Genomic DNA, 19,101 nt, shown 5'->3' on the forward strand with positions numbered 1-19,101 from the left:
TGCTTTTCATTTTGTAACAACCTTTTTTAGGCTCTGATGTTCCCGCATCCCCTCTCCGTGCCCTCCCCTCATGGTGGATTGCTTCACCTTATTGCGGTATTACAGTTCAAATCCAGTCTTGTTTCTTTCATTGCCAGCATGTGCCATGCATAGAGTCTAGTATCTTATTGCCCAGCTGAATTCAACAGTTTCTTGAGGAGACCAACTCTGGTCTGAAGACATAGCTGGCAGAATATCGTTGCGACCAATTAAAAGCCATAACATAACATCAACAACAGTTTCCAACAATATGGGGTTAATTAACATTGTATTGAGTGACTGAGACAATGCGAGTTCCTAACCACATTCTGTGACTACTTCATTAACATTTCAGTTATAGTTCATATACAACTGGCTTCTATCTATCTAGGATACTATTCAGCTGTCTCATGTCTATTTTTATTTTAGTATTTAGCAGTTTATTGTGTTGAAGCATACTTTTTACAGAACTTAGCAGATTTTAGGATAGTCTAAACTGGCTTATACCTTTAGCAAGGCATGTGACGCCCGTTGAGGCATAGAACACTGTTGGGAGGGGTGTGCAGAGAAATCCTCCATACCCTAGTTAGGAGTAGATTATTTTTGTGTCCTACCTAGTAAGGTATGGGTGAGTCCCCACTGATTGTTTCTTGTCTAGTTCTAAGCTTTCCTTGTTGTTCTCTGTCTATTCTAATTTTTTGTTGTTGTTTGTTGGTTTTGTTTTGTTTTGGGGGGGGAGTTCCAGGACGACGCTGATGGTCATTGCAAGAGAAGGTGGCGATCCAGTATTGGAACTAGTAAGGACCAGAAAAAGACCCTCTCCCTGGTCTCAGAGGGAGTTTATTGTTCTTCTGTTTCTGTAAACCACTCAGGGCTCCTGGCTGTTGTTCTGGTGACATTGGGCTCTGTGAGGAGGGATGGGAGATTCAAGTGGGAGTGGATGACATCACAGAGTTCACTATTCTTTTTTTTTTTTTTTAAGATTTATTTATTTTTTATTGCAAACTCAGATATACAGAAAGGAGGAGAGACAGAGAGGAAGATCTTCCGACCGATGATTCACTCCCCAAGTGAGCTGCAATGGCCAGTGCTGTGCCAATCCGAAGCCGGGAGCCAGGAACCTCTTCCGGGTGTCCCACGTGGGTACAGGGTCCCAAGGCTTTGGGCCGTCCTTGACAGCCTTCCCAGGCCACAAGCAGGAAGCAGGGTGGGAAGTGGAGCTGCCGGGATTAGAACCGGCGCCCAATGGGATCCCGGGGCGTTCCAGGTGAGGACTTTAGCTGCTAGGCCACGGCGCTGGGCCCAGAGTTCACTATTCTAAACAGGTTCTTTACTTTGGCTTTCCAGAATACACTACACTTTTTTTTTCTGTAGTAGTCTTATTTTTCCTACTATTGAAATTCTCTGCTTTATTGTGTTGCTGTCATCCTATAAGACGTAGTATACATGTCACCTCTGAAAATGGGTTCTTTGTGTTCATCACACTGTATCATAATTATTTTTTAAGATTTATTTATTTTTATTGGAAAGTCAGATATACAGAGAGGAGGAGAGACAGAGAGGAAGATCTTCTGTCTGATGATTGATCCCCTAAGTGGCCACAACGGCTAGAGCTGAGCCAATCCAAAGCCAGGAGCCAGGAACTTCGTCTGGGTCTCTCACATGGGTGCAGGGTCCCAAGGCTTTAGGCCACCCTCAACTGCTTTCCCAGGCCACAAGCAGGGAGCTGGATGCAAAGTGGGGCTGCCAGGATTAGAACCAATGCTCGTATGGAATCCCAGGCGTGCAAGGTGAGGACTTTAACCACTACACTATCGTGCCAGCCCTATTATAATTCTTTTTAATCCCCTGGTGTACTTTTAGGTCCCTAGGAGCTAAGACTGATTTGTATTTCTGTTTTCCCCATGCATATTGCGTGGTCAGTCACATACATATGTTGTCTGCCTGTTGCCCCACCAGCTGTCTCTAGGAGGAAAACAGTAAGAACATAATCTTACTATTAAAAGGGCAGTGACTATTTGTGTAGCTAGACCTTAGTCGTCCTGACTGGATTAATGGTAAGCTGCTAATGTCTGTGTAAATGACATAAATGTAACTACAGTGGGCATGCGTCATCTGGAGGCTGCATAAGGACACTGTGGCGGTGAGGAATCTGAAGTCTGAAAGACTTGAACATTCCCAGATCATTCCACGGACAAACGATGGTCGCTTCAGCAAGTGCTATTGGATAAGCTGTGTGTCCCTGTGTAGAAGAATGGAGTTGGACTTCTCACTTACACCTGAAATAAAAAATCAGCTCAAGGGGAAAGCTTAATGACTTGGGATTTGGCAGCAATTTCCTGGATGTAATATTAGAACCACAGTCAACAAAAGTAAAAACAGATTGGATTACATCAAAAGTTAAAAACTTGCATGCATCAAAGGGGCACAGTAAAGTAGAAGTGCAGTCTGTGTTAAGTGGTATGAAGTTAGTATCTGACACTTCCAAAGTCCTCATAACTCAATGACAGAGCATTTTTTTAAATGAGCAAAGGACTTGGATAGATAATTCTGTGAAGCTAATATAACCATTACCCAAAAAAACATGAAAAAAGTGTTTAGTATCTCTTCACCATTTGGGTAGGGCAAACCAAAACCGCAGTGCAGGTTGGGCTTCATGTTGCAGTTGGTTAAGCGGAAGCGTGGGCTACCCACGTCCTGTACTAGAATGCCTGCGTCTGAGTCCTGCCTCTGCTTCCCGTCCAGCTTCCTGCCAATTACAGCTTGCGAGGTTTAAGTGTTGTTCCTGACTCCTGGGTTTCACATGGCCAGCTCCATTGTCACGGACATTTGGGGAAATTAAACAATAATTTGATTTCTGTTTTTCTCTCTTGATCTCCTGTTAGTATAAGTGAACTTTAAAAATCTGCAGAAGATATTATCTCACACCCTTTTGATGGCTACTACAACACACACACACAATAAGTAACAAGTGTTGGGTAAGATGTGAAAAAATTGGAACTTTTGTATACTGCTGATGGGTATGTGAAATGGTATAGCCACTGTGAAAACAGTATGGTACCTCCTGAGAAAATTAAAAATAGAATACGATTTAGTAATTCTGCATCTGGGTATATATCCGAAAGATTTGAAAGCAGGATCCTGCGCAGACATCTGCACCGTGTGTTTAGAGCAGCGTTATTCACAATAGTCAGGAGGAGGAAGCAACTCCGTGTGCTTCAGTGAGGCGCTGAAGGAGAGTGTGTGTGCGTGTGTGCATAGGCGTGCGTGTGTGTGGGGTATTCATGCCACAGTACTTCAGAAGGTTGGTGTACAGGTGGGATTACAGCAAAGTTTATGTTGCTACAAAAAGAGTTTTAAATCCATGCATGGTTTTTAAATAATATTCTTTTCCATAAACTCTTTTGAGGAGACCTCTGTGTGTGGATTTTTCTTTTTCTATTTTTTTTTTTTTTGCCTCAAGTTTATCTTGTAATTCTGTTTTGTGAACATTTTTGTTTGTTTATATATTTTTTTCGGAAATGTTTCCACTGGAGCAGGTGAATGAAAGTTTAGAGACAGTGAGTGTCAGTAGTTCAGACAGCATTTGTTTATTATAGAAGAGGCATGGAAATTATTTTCATGAAAGCTCCATGTGTTGCCATTTCAATAGATTTCAATCTGCATATCTTCCAACAATGTCACTATCTCTAACTAGAAAAGAATGCTTGTCATCCAGAGCTACTTTGGTGCCTCCCTATTCTGGGAGAAGGACTTTATCTCCAACTTGCACATTAACTGGTTCAGTCTCCACCCTTTCCTTTGGAGCCTGATCCAACAGCTACTGCTGTTGCCTGCACTGCTTTTCCTTGAGATTTTTCTGGGGACATAATGCCCCCTTTCGTTCAGTTTCCGTGGCATTCATTCAACCAATACCGGGTCCAAGAGGAAAAAACTTCTTAAACATTTGTCAGACCTTGGCCGCAGGAGTACAGCTCCAGCTCTGCTCCCGCGTCCCCACCCTGCGAACATCTTTAGTGATGTTTTAAATGAAATTTTGTTCAGCCTTAGAAAGCAAGAAAATTCCAACATATTCTACAGCATGGGTGAACCTTGAAGACTTGTTAAGTGAAATAAGTTAGTCACAAAAGGCCAAGTACTGTATAATTCTTATATGAGATGTTTGGTCAGATACATAAAACCGAAGTTGAACAGAGGTTGATAGGTGCTGGGGGTGGAATAAGGAGATATTGTTTAATGGGTATAGCATTTCAGGTTTGCAAGATACAAAATTCTTCAGCTTGGTTGTCAAAATGTGAATGTATGTAATATTACTGAATTGTACACACAGAAGTGGCTGAGATATTAACTACTGTGGTATGTATTTTTTAGCATAGTACCACAAAAAATCCAAGAATAGGGATCTTTCATATAATCATAATTTACAAGCAGCAGGTCTAAGATAGAATTACTGCTTCTTATTAAACTTTTGTTTTCAGTTTCTTGGCCGAGTTATGGGGAGAAGTACACAGTTTCCACCTGCTTCCTGATCCTACATGTGGGGGCAAGCCTTCGCCTCCATGGACTCTCCTGCCCAGAGTCACACATTTGTTAGAATTGATAAACCTGGACCCGGTGCTGTGGCCTAGCAGCTGAGGTCCTCACCTTGATCTCTTGAATACTCTGGGATCCCTTTTGGGTGCCAGTTGTAATCCCGGCAGCCCTGCTTCCCATCCATCTCCCTGCTTGTGTCCTGGGAAAGCAGTCGAGGATGGCCCAAAGCCTTGGGACCTGCACCTGCATGGGAGATCTGGAGGAAGTTCCTGGCTCCTGGCTTTGGATTGGCTCAGCTCCCGCCTTTGCAACAGATGGAGGATCTTCCTTTCTGTCTCTTCTTTCTGTATATCTGACTTTCCAATAAAAGTAAATAAATCTTAAAAAAAAATAAAGGAATTGATAAACCTACATCCACACATCATTGGTACCCAGAGTCCATATTTTGCATTAGGGCTCACTCGTGGACATTTATGGAGTTTTGACAAACATATAATGATGAGCATCAGCCATGGTATTACTACAGGAAGTCATTTTTCTGCCCTGAAAATGCTCAATAATACTCAGCACATTTGTCCCTCCCTCTCTGCTGAGCTCTGGCCACCACTGATGTTTTCACTGTCTCCATAATTCTTCCTTTTCTGGAATATCCTATAGTTAGAATCATCTATGGGGTGGGTTTTTTCAGATTAACTTCTTTCATCTAGTAACGTATTTAAATTCTCTTGTCTCTTTGTGAGTTGATAGCATCTTTATTTTTTGAAAAGAGGTTTACTTTTTTGAAAGGCAGAGTTACACAGAGGGGGAAAGATAGACAGAGATCTTCCATCCACTGGTTAACTCCTCAAATGAGCATAATGGTCAGGGCTGTGCCATGCCGAAGTCGGGAGCCTGGAGATTCCTTTGGGTCTCAGGGTGCAGAGCAGTTGAAGGAAAGTTTAGAGACAGTGAGTGTCAATAGTTTAGACAACAGTAGTTCGTCATAAAAGAGGCAGAGGCCTAGGGTGCAGAGACCCAGGAGCGTGGACCATCTCTCTGTTAGTGGGGCGCCGTATCCGAGGTTGAGCAGTCAGGTTTTGAACTGTACGCATGTGGGATGCTGGTGTCACAGGCAGCCGTTTAACCCTGTCCATCACAATGCCAGTTCTAATGACTCTTTTATTTTTAGTGCTGAATTCTAATTGCTTGCCGAGGGACATTCTGATTATCCCCAGATTTTGACAATTAAAAATAATGCTGCTATCAACATCTTTGTGCACATCTTTGTGTGGGTAGTTTTTTAATTCATTTGGGTAAATACCAAGGAGCACAGTTTCTTTACTGTGTGTTGAGTGTGTAAGAAACTGCTGAAATGTCTTCCAAAGTAGCTGTACCGTTTTGCACTCCTGTTAGTGGTGAATGAATGTTCCTCTTGCTTCACATATTCTGCAGTGTTTAGTGTCAGTATGTTGGATTTTGTCTATTCCAGTACTTGCAGGGTGATTTCTCATTGTTTTTGTTTTATCCTATTGAAAGGCAGCAAGCCAGAGAAATTAAAAAAAAAAAAGAAGAAGAAGAAAGAAAGAAAGAGAGGGGGAGGGAAGGAGGGAGGCAGAACCTTGCATCTTGTTGGTGCACTCCCCAAATGCTTGTATTAGCCATAGCTGGTTAGACCAAAGTCAGGAACCGTGATTCCCTCTGGGTCTCTCCTGTGGGAGGCCGGAACCTAAGTACTTGAGCTATCACCTGCTTTCTTCCAGGCTGTGTGATTAGAAGTAGAGGGGCTCAGACTTGAACCTGGGACTCTTCTGGGGGATGTAGATGCCCAGAGCAACACCTCAGCAGTTGCTCCAGCTATCTAACTCCCTCATTCATTTGCAGTTCTCTAGTGTTACATGTGGTTTAGCATCTTAACTTGCCCTGTCAGTCATTTGATGAAATGTGTATTTGGGAATTTGCCCACTTCTTAATTGGGTTGTCTTCTTGTTGAGTATTAGGAGTTCATAATAGATTTTGGGTAGCACTGTTTTAGCAAATATTGTCTCTAATCTGTGGCTTATCTTGTTGTTCTCTTAAAATTGTTTTTTACAGAAAGAGTAGACAATTGAAACCCAGCTTGTTGATGACTTTCAAGGATTGCTGCTTCGGTGGGGCATCTCAGTTCTCCCCTGCCCAGGGCCATTTACGTTTTTTTCCTGTGATTTTGCACAGGAGTCTCTGATGCATTTGAGTTAATTTGGGGAAAAGATTAAGATCTGGGCCTGGTGTACTGCTTACTGAAGGCTCAGAGCTGAGTCTCCCCAGGAATTGCCTAAGCCAGAGAGGGAGTTGCTGTGTCTGTGATTCTTACATTCCCACCTAGCAGATGCCTTATGGCTGATGAGCAAGGGCACACATGTTGGGGTTTTGATGTTGCTGGCCTGAGTGAGCCCCTTGCCTCAGTTTAGGAGATTTCGGAAGGGATTGGCCAAGGACTGTCATGCAAGAACAGCGTTGGAGCTCTGCGCAGTCCCGCTTCCTTCACCTTCTTTGCTGCACAGCCTCCCTTTGCTGCAGGCTTCTGTCTTGGAGACTTCCTTACAGACCCAGTCCAGCACTGTGTTTTTATTTTACCTTCTTGAACTAGTAGAATATTTTTTTTTCTTTTTTTTAGTTTTCAAGACTTGCATAAAATGATTACTAGTTCCCTCACTAACTTGAAATCTTTGAGCTCTGGGATATTTACATGGCATTTTTCAAGCCAGTATTTTTATAAGAAATTAAAGAATGCATAGAGGTAAGATTTCTGAGAAAGGCCATATTGGCATTGTTGATGACTTTCTTTCCTCATTGATCTCACCAAATGCTTAAGATTTTAAGGTAACATAGTCTTTTTAACTGTCTCAAGCTAATTTAGGCGTACTGGCTTTGAAATATCCAGTAATCCTCGTGTTATTGTTATCTCAGCTGTTTTCTACCCTTATTTTACGGTAGTGATACCCGTAAGAAGCAGCAATTGAGTCATTACTACAGAAACAGAACAAGGAACAGAGTGGGTGTGGAACACAAATGGGCAACAAATGTTCCTACAACTCAGTGATTGTGATCAGAATTGTGGTGTAGCTCATGCCCAGTAAGCATTCACTAAAAACTTGGTTGCCAAAACCCATGCTGTCCTCAGGACGCACATGGTGACTGTTTCTGTCACCAAATACCTTCCGTTATAGGAGACAAAAATCTCAATGTAGTGACGCATTATCTAGTACTCTGATCCTCTACTATTGCCCTGTGGATGAAAATACAGACAAATAGTCTGCTCCTTTTTGTGTCAGGATAGTCGTTATGTGTAAAAAGCGACCTGATAAAGAGGTTTATGTAAGGAGTACAAGTGTAATATAAATTAGAATTTATGGGATTTGGATGATTATAGAACCACCCAGCAATAGAAATCTGGTCTAGAAAGACTTTAGGATATATGCAGTCCAACTATTTGAGTAAATTTGATTCTAAAGAATCCTAAAGCAAGTGAGGCAGGACCCTGCTACTCTGTGTCCTTACTGAGGAATCCTGTGTGTCTCCAAGCTGAGCCCCGGAGTGTCACACCGAAGCATCAGCTGCCTTCGTTTTATACTCTGTGAATATAGTAGAGTCCCTCACATTTACCAAGCAATTTGGTAAATTGCACGGTGTGGGCTTCCTCAGGAGACCCCAAGAAGCTTTTCGAGAATCTTCAAGGCCAGAGCTGTTTTCAGCACAGCTAAGAAATTATTGCATTTTTGTGGTTGTCTTAACTTGCACCGATGAACCCCAAGACCCAGTGGGTGAAATTGCTAGTGTCTGAGGTAGTCATATTCTTTTGCCGACATGAATGTGCAAAGGAAAAAGTTTCACCTACTGTCTTTGATAAAGCATTGAAAGATTTGAGCCTTTTGAATGTTGTGTGTGACACAGTAAAGGTGTGCATAAAGCATTCAGCTTGCCAGAGGGCCAGTGGTTGTCTTGAGGAAAAGTCTGTGTGTGATTGAATTGTAGTCAGACTAGCTGGAGGACCCTCCTTTTTAAAGAGATGTGACTTTTTAGTGTGGATAGTGACAGGCACATTGTGCTTATGTTTAGGACGTATTTGGAAATCCTCTTCCTTCAAGTAAGATAACTGGCAGTGTTAGTTGCTAGTGATTAAATTCAATATTTTTAGCATAAACTAAGTGGGGGAAATTTTTGTATGGCTTTCAGTTCCTTAAATACTTTTATGATTGAAACCAAATATAACAAATGGTACTTTTTTAAAAAAAATATTTATTTTTATTAGAAAGGCAGATTTACAGATTAGTCAATGCCAGCTCCACAAATGGTACTTTTTAAATACTATATAATATAGAAGTAGAAATGAGCTTCCAAAGCATGGAAGATCAGCATAAACCACCGCAGAAGTGTTTTTTAAGTGTCCAGTGCCTATTGTTTTCAAATCATACACATGTGGAAGAGTCACTCAGAGAACAAAGATGATCAATGGATTTTAATATAACAGTATAGGAAAAATTCAGGCATATGGTTTTACATTCAACATTGTGATTAAATTTTTAACAAGTATTGCTGATCAAGTTTCTGTGTAGTATCAAAGTACACAAAATGAAAATGAAAAAGCAATAACCACGTAAGCCAGATTTTTTTTTTAAGATTTATTTATTTATTGAAAAGTCAGATATACAGAGAGGAGGAGAGACAGAGGAGGAGAGACAGAGAGGAAGATCTTCCATCCGATGATTCACTTCCCAAGTGAACGCAACGGCCTATGCTATGCCGATCCGAAGCCAGAATCCAGGAACCTCTTCCGGGTCTCCCACACAGGTGCAGGGTCCCAAAGCTTTGGGCCGTCCTTGGCTGCTTTCCCAGGCCACAGGCAGGGAGCTGGATGGGAAGTGGAGCTTCCGGGATTAGAACCGGTGCCCACATGGGATCCTGGCGTGTTCAAGACGAGGACTTCAGCCAGTAGGCCACGCCGCTGGGCCCAAGCCATATTTTTTCATATACTTTTATCAAAGTGATAATTGTGACAGATGGAGTACAGAAGTAGATGTGAGATCCTGCTTTCATAAAAAGATTTCTTCCTATTACTATGTAATGATTTTAAAGTCATGACTCATACTTCTTCTGTAACTTTCAAGTAAATAAACAAAGATTTAAAAAAAAGTGTTTAGGGTGTGAAAGTGTATTATAGTTTCTCTTTAAAGATATATTATGGAAACAAGCTGCAGAGAGAGAAGTCTTTCATCTGCTGCTGGGTTCACTTCCAAGGGACCACAGTAACTGGGGCTGGACTGGGCCAAAGCCATGAACTTCGTCCCCCACATAGGTAGCAGTGGCCCAAGTATTTGAATCATCTTCTGCTTCTTTTGGGAGAAAGGGAGAGGACCCTTGGTTCTCTAAAGTCCTTAAAGTAAGGGAAAACAGATTTTGTTAAAATACTTGAAGTATGTGAAATTCCTTTTTAACTTCACATTTCAAACTTAGAAAATTGCACATAGCTAGCACAATTTTTACCTTCTATAATTATTGCTGTTATTAATCATATTTACTTTCTGAAAGAAATGCACACTTTTGGTGCTTATGGCATTAAGTAATGCTGTAAAACTATTTTACTTTAAGTACAGTAAAGCCAGAGTATAAAGCTTAATTCTAATACAGAGATTTTTTTTAACAAATAAAATGTTTTCTCAACGAAGCCCCTTCAGTTGAGAGCCTACCTTCTAGAAGCCAGGATTTACTTCAGCATTATAATGCTGGTGTTTACCAGTCAAGCCTGAACTTCTGTAATCTTTGTTAAATGGTGGTATGAGAACACTAGTTAAGAGACAAGCATAGTGTCCCCCAGGGCTTATAATTTTTAATCAAGAAATTTAGATTAAGTATGATGAAAGCAGCTAGATGCATTTTTAAATTTTTATTTGTATCATGTTTAGTATATAATTACTAGGTAAATTGTAATTATTCTAAAAGTTAAAATAATGGCTAGTGAAAGTGCCTTTTGTGATCTCATGTTAATGTGCCTTTTTTTTTTTTCCTGCCTTCCTGTTCTCCCACTAGGAGTCTACTATGGCTCAGGAATCTCCCAAAAATTCAGCAGCAGAAATTCCCGTGACCAGCAACGGGGAAGTTGATGACGCCCATGATCATGGCTTTAATAGGGTAAGCATGGCTTTCTTTCTCTTAAGTCAAAGAATCATGGTAAACCATGATATCTCTTTAAATATTGAGAGGAAAGAAATGGACAGTATTCAGTGTAAGGGGATGTTTCCTTGAACTGGCTTCCTTCAAGCATGTAGCATTATGTGGGGGTGACCAGGCCAGCCATGTTAGTGTTTTGTTCAGGTTAGGCTCAGGGCAGTGACTGCTGGTGTTATGTTCAGTAGTTAACCAGAAGGAGAGCATGTCTGACAATTTTGGCATATGTCTGAAACCCCTTAATGTGTGTGTGATATGATAATTTTAACTATAAAATATTCGTTAAAATAGTACTGTTCTCTTTTCTTCCAATTACTAGTACATAATTTCTAAATAATTGCTCCTAATTTTGCTGTTCACTTTTTAACATGTCACCTGACTCGGGAAATGAAACTTATTTTTTAATAGGAATATCAAGAATTTAGAGATAATCTGCCATTTCTAGCAGTGTAACCTTGAGCAAGCATTCATTTAATCTTAGTTTTTATAGCTGTGATAAAAATCTTTCATGAGGATACTACTGACTAGTGTATGTTAATATCAGAAATGATAATGATACTTATTTCTGGAGCTGTTTACATTGAACTTCCCCTTTTGTGGCATTTGATACAAGAGTACAGCTTTAACTGTCTTTAATGATACAGTTTCATAATCTTTGGAAAGTAGCAGTTGAAAGATGCTCAGGTTATTTTGTAGTTTGAACAGGATTATCTGCTTTGTATGTTTACAAATAGAACTCTTCAACAGAAAACAATAACCCAGATCTAGATTTTTCAGTTGCAGCACTGTTGATGTTGTGGGTCAGGAACTTGGAACTCGGTGTTGTGGGGGGGTTGACCTATACATTGTGGTGTGTCCTTTTTCTACTGAACACTGATAGTGTCCTGTAGTTGTAACAAGCAACATCTCTAGAGATTACCACTTGTTTAATTGACATTAGACAGTTTCATTCATTCTTGCCTTAACAGTGCTTTTGGAAAGAACTAATAATACGTCTTCAGACTTGAGGTTCATGTCTTAGTCTCTTCTGACGCAGTAATCAAATGTGTGACACTGGTAGTTGACAGAGGAAGAAGTTCATGCGGGCTACAGCTCTGGAAGCAGGGAAGTTTAAGAATGAGTGGCTGCCTTCTGTTTGAGAGCTTCATGTTGTGTCCTTTGGTGAGTGGCATCACGTGGCGGGAATGCATGTGGCAGAGGCAAGTGGGTACGTGTGGAAGAGAAGAGGATGCATGGGCATGCACTTGGTGATATCCCGCTCTCATAAGAGTCAGTGCATTCTCTTTAAGTACCACTCCAGTTTCTCAAGGACATTAATCTATGGGCAGGCATTTGGCTTAGTACTTACAGTGCCAGTTAGAATATTGGAGTGCTTGGGGTTCAAGGACTCAGTGTAGCTGTTGACTCCACCTTCCCATCATTGTAGGCTGTGAGAGGTAGGAGGTCATGGCTCAGGTGATTGGGTCCCTGCCTCCCATAGTGGAGATCTGGGTTGAGTTTCCAGCTCCCAGGTTTGTTCCAGCCCAGCCAGTCCCATCCACTGGGAGCAGACCAGCAGATAGGAACTTTCTCTGTCTCTCATGCACTCCCTCTACCTTTCAAATACATTGAAGAAAAAGGAAATAAAAGAGACATTGATTTCTGTTACAGATCTCACTTCTTAACACCCCAGTGTGGGCTACCACCTTTTAATTAGAGTTTTGGCAGAAGCAGACCATATCTAAACTATAACAAACTTAATTTTACCCAAACTTAATTTTTTAAATATAAACTTTATTTTTTGATGATGTTTACTTAGTTGATTAGGGTCGGAGGAGTCGAGGATTAGGAGAAAGTGGGTGAGATCATTGTTTCCAAATATTCTTTTTCTTCATCCTATGTTAGGAGAAGAGAGGAGTGGTGTCGGGGGAATGTTACACCAAGCCTCGCAACTGCCTCAGTGCTCAGGGATGGGGGATGGCCACCTAGTGTCATCCCAGGGTCCCCAACGTGGAGCATGCTCCAAGGTTTCCACTTGAATGGTTTCAGTAATTTTGAAACACTGTCGATCTCGTTGCTCCAAGAGTGAGGAAATCCTTCCAAGGTCCACTGTCTGACACAGTTCACCTTAGAGTCTCCATTCACCCAGATATTTGCTGTCAAGACCTGGCTGGGGTAGTTGGCCAATTTTTTCTGTCCTCCTTCCTCTGCTAAGATACCAGATATCTTCTGCTGGCTCGATGGACTGCCATAGCCCCCAGGTACATATGGGTATCTGTCCACTGGTCTAACTCACTGAGCAGACACAGTTCTGACATGTGTACTCCATGGTCAAACCACAGATTCTGGGATTCTCCCAGCTGTTGGAGCTCTGAGTCCAGCAGTTCAGTTGGGGGGTCCCCAAAGAAACCTCATCTGAAATGATCCCAGACCTGTCTCATGTGTGCTTGTCAGTATGGGGCCCAACTCAGTCTATCTCCCACATACATACATTGGTAGTTGCAGTTCCTGGGTTGGTTCTTTCTCCAGCCCTGCCTCTTATTTAAACCAAATCCCACCCATCACACACTTGGCACTCACATACACTAGTGTGAACTGCAGCCTAGCCAGAGTGGTCCCCAATAACCCCTATCAGGCCTACCCTAGCGCTGGCTCCTCTGCTTGCCAGTATTTTCAGCAGACTGGTCTAGTCCTATCTCACATCACATTTAGCTCTCTTACACATCAGAGGTCATTGAAAACTAGCTCAACCCAACCGACACCACTGTCCAGCCTGCACTCATGCTGATGGGTGCCACCACCTGTCTAGTCAGGCCCACCCTTAGTCTTGGTTCTCATGATCACCAGTGGAAGTTGCAGCCTATCAGAGAGGTGCCCATCGTTTCCCAACTGGGTCCACTTATATTCCTTGATCTTGTACTCTCCAAGTGGTTCTGTAGTCTAGCTTTACAGGATTTGCCCTCAGTCCCAGCACTTGCCAGCTGTTGCTGTAGCAATGCCCAGACATCCTGCACTTACTCTGGCTCATGCATGCACCAGTGGATATAGTCAGTTAGCCCAGCCTGGCTGTCCCCCTAACCCAGTTCACATGCAGGCATTGTGACCCTGCCTGGCCTGTTCTGCTGCTGGTTCTAGTTCTCATGCTCACCAGCTCACCATTAGGGGCAGTGGCCCAGCAGGGGAGACCTCTACAATCCCCAACCCCAAATGTTGTATGTAATGGTGGATGCTGCAGTCCAATCTGACATGGCCTGCCTCACCTCAGCATTTATCGGCAAGTTTGTGGCCTGACCTAACCCAGTCTACCCTTGGTTCCAGCTCATACTGTTGGGTGGTACAACTTAACCCAGCCAGCCAGCCCCCAGTCCCAACGTGGCTTGTCCTGCACCACGTCCTGATTCTTACATCTGCCAGTGGGTGTTATTAACTGACTCAGCTTGACCTCCCCCAGACCTGAACTGCACATATACTGGTGGGTACCATAAGCTGGCCTTGTTTGGGCTACACCCAACCTTGTTTCCTGCGTTCATCTGCAAGGACTGCATCCTGACAAAGGAGTTCCCTCAGCTCCTCTATCAGGTCTCTTTCCAGTCACAGATCTGACGCATACTGTTGGTCCTTGGTCCAGATTGACTTAGTCTACCTCCTGTCCTGGCAGGAACAGTGGTCTTGTCCAACCAGCCCATTCCCATTCCAGTTCTTACTGTTGGGTGTTACAACCCAGCCACACTTGGTCAACGCCCAGACACTGCTCTCTTGTGGCTTAGAAGGTATCAATACCTCACCCAGCCTGTCCTGCACCCACCCTTGCTCTCATGAGCACCAGTGGGTGCTGGAGTCTAGCTCAGTCAGGCACTCCAGACCCTGTACACACACATGCCAATGGACAATACAGCCATGTCTAGCTCAGATTGCCACCCTCCATTCTGTCTCTTGAGCTCAGCAGCAGGAACTACAAACCAGCCGGGGCATTCCTTAACTCCCCAACCAGGCCTGTTATCCGCCACTGATCTTGTGAGTGCTAGTGGTTGCTCTGACCCAGCTTTCACAGCCTATCCCCTGTCTTGGCCTTTGCCATCAGATGCTGCAGCCTAGACTGACCCAGGCCACCCCCAGTTCCAGCTGTCACTGGCGGGTACTACAGCCTAATCCTGCATAGTTTGCTCCCATCCCTGGCTCATGCATGCCAGTCAGTGTGATAGCCTTGCCTGCCATAACCCGCACTCCATCCTGTTTCCTGCACATTCCAGTGGGCTTGGGTTGCCCTGGCTTGCCAGGTCCAACCCCCTCCAGAACTTTCCCATGCACCTGCTGATGGATGGAGTTGCCTTACCTATCCTGACCAACACCTAGGCCTGAATCGCATGCTCACCAACAGGAGCTGTGGCCCACCAGGGGGGTTTCCCAGATTCCCCCATCAGCCCACCCCTGGACCCAGATGTGCCAGCAGGTGCTAGACTTCCACCTGGCATAGTCTGCCCCTTCTGTTCCAGCTTTTGTATGAGCTAGTGGATGTTGTGGCCTGACCTGCTCCATACCCCATTCTTGTGGGTTGATCAGGGGAAGGGGTAGGGGAAGTGTATGCCTGTGGGTACTGCAGCTTGGACCATCATTCCCTGTCTCCTATCCAGTGCCAGCTCTTAAGCAAACTACTGGAAAGTGTGGTTGCACAGGGGTGGGCCCACAGAATCTGCCCCTAGACCTGGGTCTCTTGCATGCTAGTCAGTGTCATGGCCCAGCCTGACATTGCCTGTCCTTTGTTCTGACTCTCACTGGCAGGTACTGTGATCTAGCCCTGCCAGGTTGGCCCCCAGCCCTAGCTTTAGTGTTGCCTGGTGAGTGGTGGTTGGCGATAACCCATGATAAGTAGCCCAGCTCAGGTCTCCCACAAAGGCTGGTGCATTGGTTTTACCCATAAAGGTCCTCCAGCTTCCCTGCTTCAAACTGCTCTGTTGTAGCCCCCTTGCTTATCTGCAAGTACAGTGAAAGTCCCTCAGAAGTCACCCTCACCTGCAGCACACTCCCTCAGCAACCCTCCTCCCACACATCCCCTGCCCCTTCCCCTGATCAACCCACAGTCTGCGCCCAGGAGTGCTTGGGTTTCCCTGCACAGCCTTCCTAAGCTCAGTCTTCTGGCAGAGGGGGCATGGGGAGCAGGGTGTGCTCGCCTGGACCTCTGCCTGCCCACCAGGGTCCCAAGCTCCTGGCACGTGTGCTGGCTTGGGACCCTACTCTTCCACACATCCAAAACCCAGGCCCAATCAGTGTTCCCCAAGCCTGGTCCACCAGCAGCCCAACATGCTCTCCACTCCTCTCCCCCAACCCTGTCTGGGACCAAGGATGTGGGGAAATCCTCAGGCCCACCCCCTATGTCCCTGCCAGCCGGGCCATTCGCAACCCCGCACCTCCAAGCCCCCACAGCCCACTGCCCTCCTGTGCGGGTGCAGAAGGGTGGCGGGCCCCAAAGTTAATTTTAATTGCAGCTATTTTAGCTAGGTTTCTGAGTATCTGTGACCCAATATATAGTGATTCATAGAACAAAGAGACTTAAGTTCTGGTCACACAGGATTTTCTTAGGTTCTAGACTGTTTAAAACATACTTAAGTAATAGGTTACCGGTTTATAAATTTGTTCACGAAGACTTCATTTAATGATTTCATCATCCTGTTTTTGTTAATAGCTCCTTTCACAAGTGTATTCATAAATTTTGTTTGTTTTTCTTTTTATATTCATAAAGTTTTAAAGAAGATTATTTATTTGAACGATTTACAGAGAGGGATAAAGAGAACTGAAGTATACTGCTTCACTCCTAGAAGGCATAGCAGTCAGGGCTGGACCAAGTCAAAGCCAGGAGCGACAAGCTTCTTTTGGGTGTCCCACATGGCTAACCAGGGACCTCAGCTCTTAGGCCATTAGCTGGAAACTGGATTGGAAACGGAGCATCCAGCAAACGAACTGGCGCCAACCTGAAATGCTGGCATTGAAAGCTGTGGCTTTTTTTCCCTGTACCACAGTGCAGCTCCTACTGTGCAAATATGTACTGAGTATCTTCTTTGGGCTAGGCTTGGGGGAACACAGCAGAGAACAAACATTCCTATTCATCAGTGAGTATCCTGCAAGCCAGTCTCAGGAAGGCTGAGGATCACTAGGGATCAGTGTTAATCCTGAAAGGTTCATTCAGCTTGTTGCTTATGGTAACATTTTATTGTTTCTTGATAGTTTTTCATTGTATGAATGTACCACAAGTTGTAGATACAGTTTTTTTTTTTTTGGTTGATGAGTTTCTAGGTTTCCAGTTCATGGCTGTACATATAAGCACGCTGACCACGTCTTTGATATATGCAGTCGCCCATTTCGATTGGGTACATACCTAAGAAAGAAATTGCCAGAACACGAGCAAGTGAAGTACGGTAGAATGATTGAACCGAATGATGGCTGGATCCACAGTGAGTGAGAGTTGCCATTTTCCAGCACCCTCACCAGCTGTTGGCAGTCTTATACCAAGAATATTTCAACGTTAGTCTAATGGGCGTAGTGTATCCCACTGTTTTTGCATTTCTCTGATGATTAATGATGATCACATCTTTGTATTATTTCTGACTACTTGAATTTTGCCTTTTATGAAATGACTTTTCAGGCCTTTTGGCCATTTTCATACTGTGTGCCTCTAATTTATTCATATGAGTTCTTAATATATTTTGATATAAATAATTTGTTTGGATGTATATATCCCACACACGTTTTTATAGTGTGTGAGTTGCTTTTACAGTTGTTAATGGTACTATGGGATGAATAGAAGTTGTTAATTTTTGTGATGTCCAGTTTATGAATGCTTCATCCTATAGTTAGTGATTGCTTTTGTTTCCTTTGTAGGAAACATTTGCTACCTATTATCTACAACACACTGTTTTTTCTAAGAGTTTTGCTAGTGTAATAGCCTAGTGGCAAAGAACTTACCTTGCGTGTGCCAAGTTCCTGTATGGGCACCTGTTCATATCCCAGCTGCTACACTTCCTATCCAGCTCCCTGCTTGTGTCCTGGGAAAGCAGTTGAGGATGGCCCAAAGCCTTGGGACCCTGCACTTGCAGGGGAGACCTGGAGGAGGCTATTGGCTCATCTCTGGCCGTTGTGGCCACTTGGGGAGTGAATCAGCAGATGGAAGATATTTCTCTGTGTTTGTCCTTCTCTCTGTAGATATCTGACTTTGCAATAAAAATAAATAAATCTTTTTTAAAAAGAAAGTTTTATTTGTCACATAAGGTCTGTGGTTCAGCTTGGTATAGTTTTTCTGTGTGGTGTGAAGTAGAGTTCAGGTGCCTCCTTAAAATGAATACCCAGTTAGTCCAGTATTATTTTCTGAAAAGATTTCCTTCTGTCTGCATGTGAAAAGAATGAAAGTAGGGCCCAGCGCCGTGGCCTAGCAGCTAAAGTCCTCACCTTGAAAGCCCAGGGATCCCATATGGGTGCCAGTTCTAATCCCGGCAGCTCCACTTCCCATCCAGCTCCCTGGTTGTGGCCTGGGAAAGCAGTGGAGGATGGCCCAGGGCCTTGGGACCCTGCAACCTGTGTGGGAGACCCAGAAGAGGTTCCTGGTTTCTGGCTTCGGATTGGCGCAGTACCGGCCTTTTCGCTCACTTGGGGAGTGAATCATCGGACAGAAGCTCTTTCTCTCTGTCTCTCCTCTTCTCTGTATATCTGACTTTGTAATAAAAATAAAATAAATCTTTTAAAAAAAAAGAGTGAAAGTGGGTCATTATCTGACACTAGAAATAAAAGTGAATTCAAAACGAATTTAAGACTTGAGACCATAAAAATTCCAGAAGGAAGGATAGAGAGAAAGCCTTGTGACAGTCTTTGTAGTGATTTTTTTGGGCATAAAACATCTGAGTCAAAGGTAGTGAAAGTTAAAATAGAGAAGTGAGACTGTATCAAACTAAAACGTTTTTGCGCAGAAATGGAATCAGGCCACAAAGTGAGGAGGCATTCTACTTAATGGGAGAAAATATTTGCAACCGTATTTCTAGTAAGGGATTAATAAATGCAACAAGAAACTCACACAGTTAAAAAGCAAACAAATGAGCCAATTAAAAACTGGGAGGGTTGACATATTTAGTCTGGCTATTAAGACCTAGATTTGAGTCCTAGTCCTAGTCTTGACTACAACTTCTGCTGCCACACTTCCCGGGAGGTGGCGGGTGGGGACCTGCAGCTCCCAGCAAGGCCAGGGTAGCGGGCCCAGCTGCGTGCTTCAGCCCAGCCCAGGTCCTTTCGGTCATCTGGGGAGAGAACTGGCAGGTAAGAGCAACCTATTTCTGTCTTTGCCTTTGAAAACAAGTAAATAAATGCATCAAAAAATGGGCCAGGTGGACATTTTCAGTGGAAGAAACACAG

At 43.6% G+C, this 19,101-nt stretch overlaps 1 protein-coding gene across 5 annotated transcripts in view; it reads left to right on the forward strand.

Annotated features, from left to right (window-relative positions):
- The window catches only part of ARFIP1 (ADP ribosylation factor interacting protein 1), a 125,530-nt gene that overhangs the window by 31,723 nt on the left and 74,706 nt on the right, over positions 1 to 19,101 (forward strand). For 3 of the 5 annotated variants that reach the window (XM_040966936.1, XM_040966939.1, XM_040966937.1), the window contains exon 2: positions 10,594 to 10,695. In XM_040966936.1, the coding sequence (XP_040822870.1) occupies positions 10,603 to 10,695 (93 nt within the window). In that variant the 5' untranslated portion in view covers positions 10,594 to 10,602. Of the gene's footprint in view, positions 1 to 6,403; positions 7,307 to 10,593; positions 10,696 to 19,101 lie in introns of those variants that run through there. The other 2 variants (XM_040966938.1, XM_040966940.1) reach the window with 2 other exon arrangements.

The sequence above is a fragment of the Ochotona curzoniae genome, unplaced genomic scaffold (genome assembly GCF_017591425.1).
Source record: "Ochotona curzoniae isolate NIBS_2020 unplaced genomic scaffold, NIBS_Ocur_1.0 scaffold_4506, whole genome shotgun sequence".
Lineage (NCBI taxonomy): Eukaryota > Metazoa > Chordata > Mammalia > Lagomorpha > Ochotonidae > Ochotona > Ochotona curzoniae.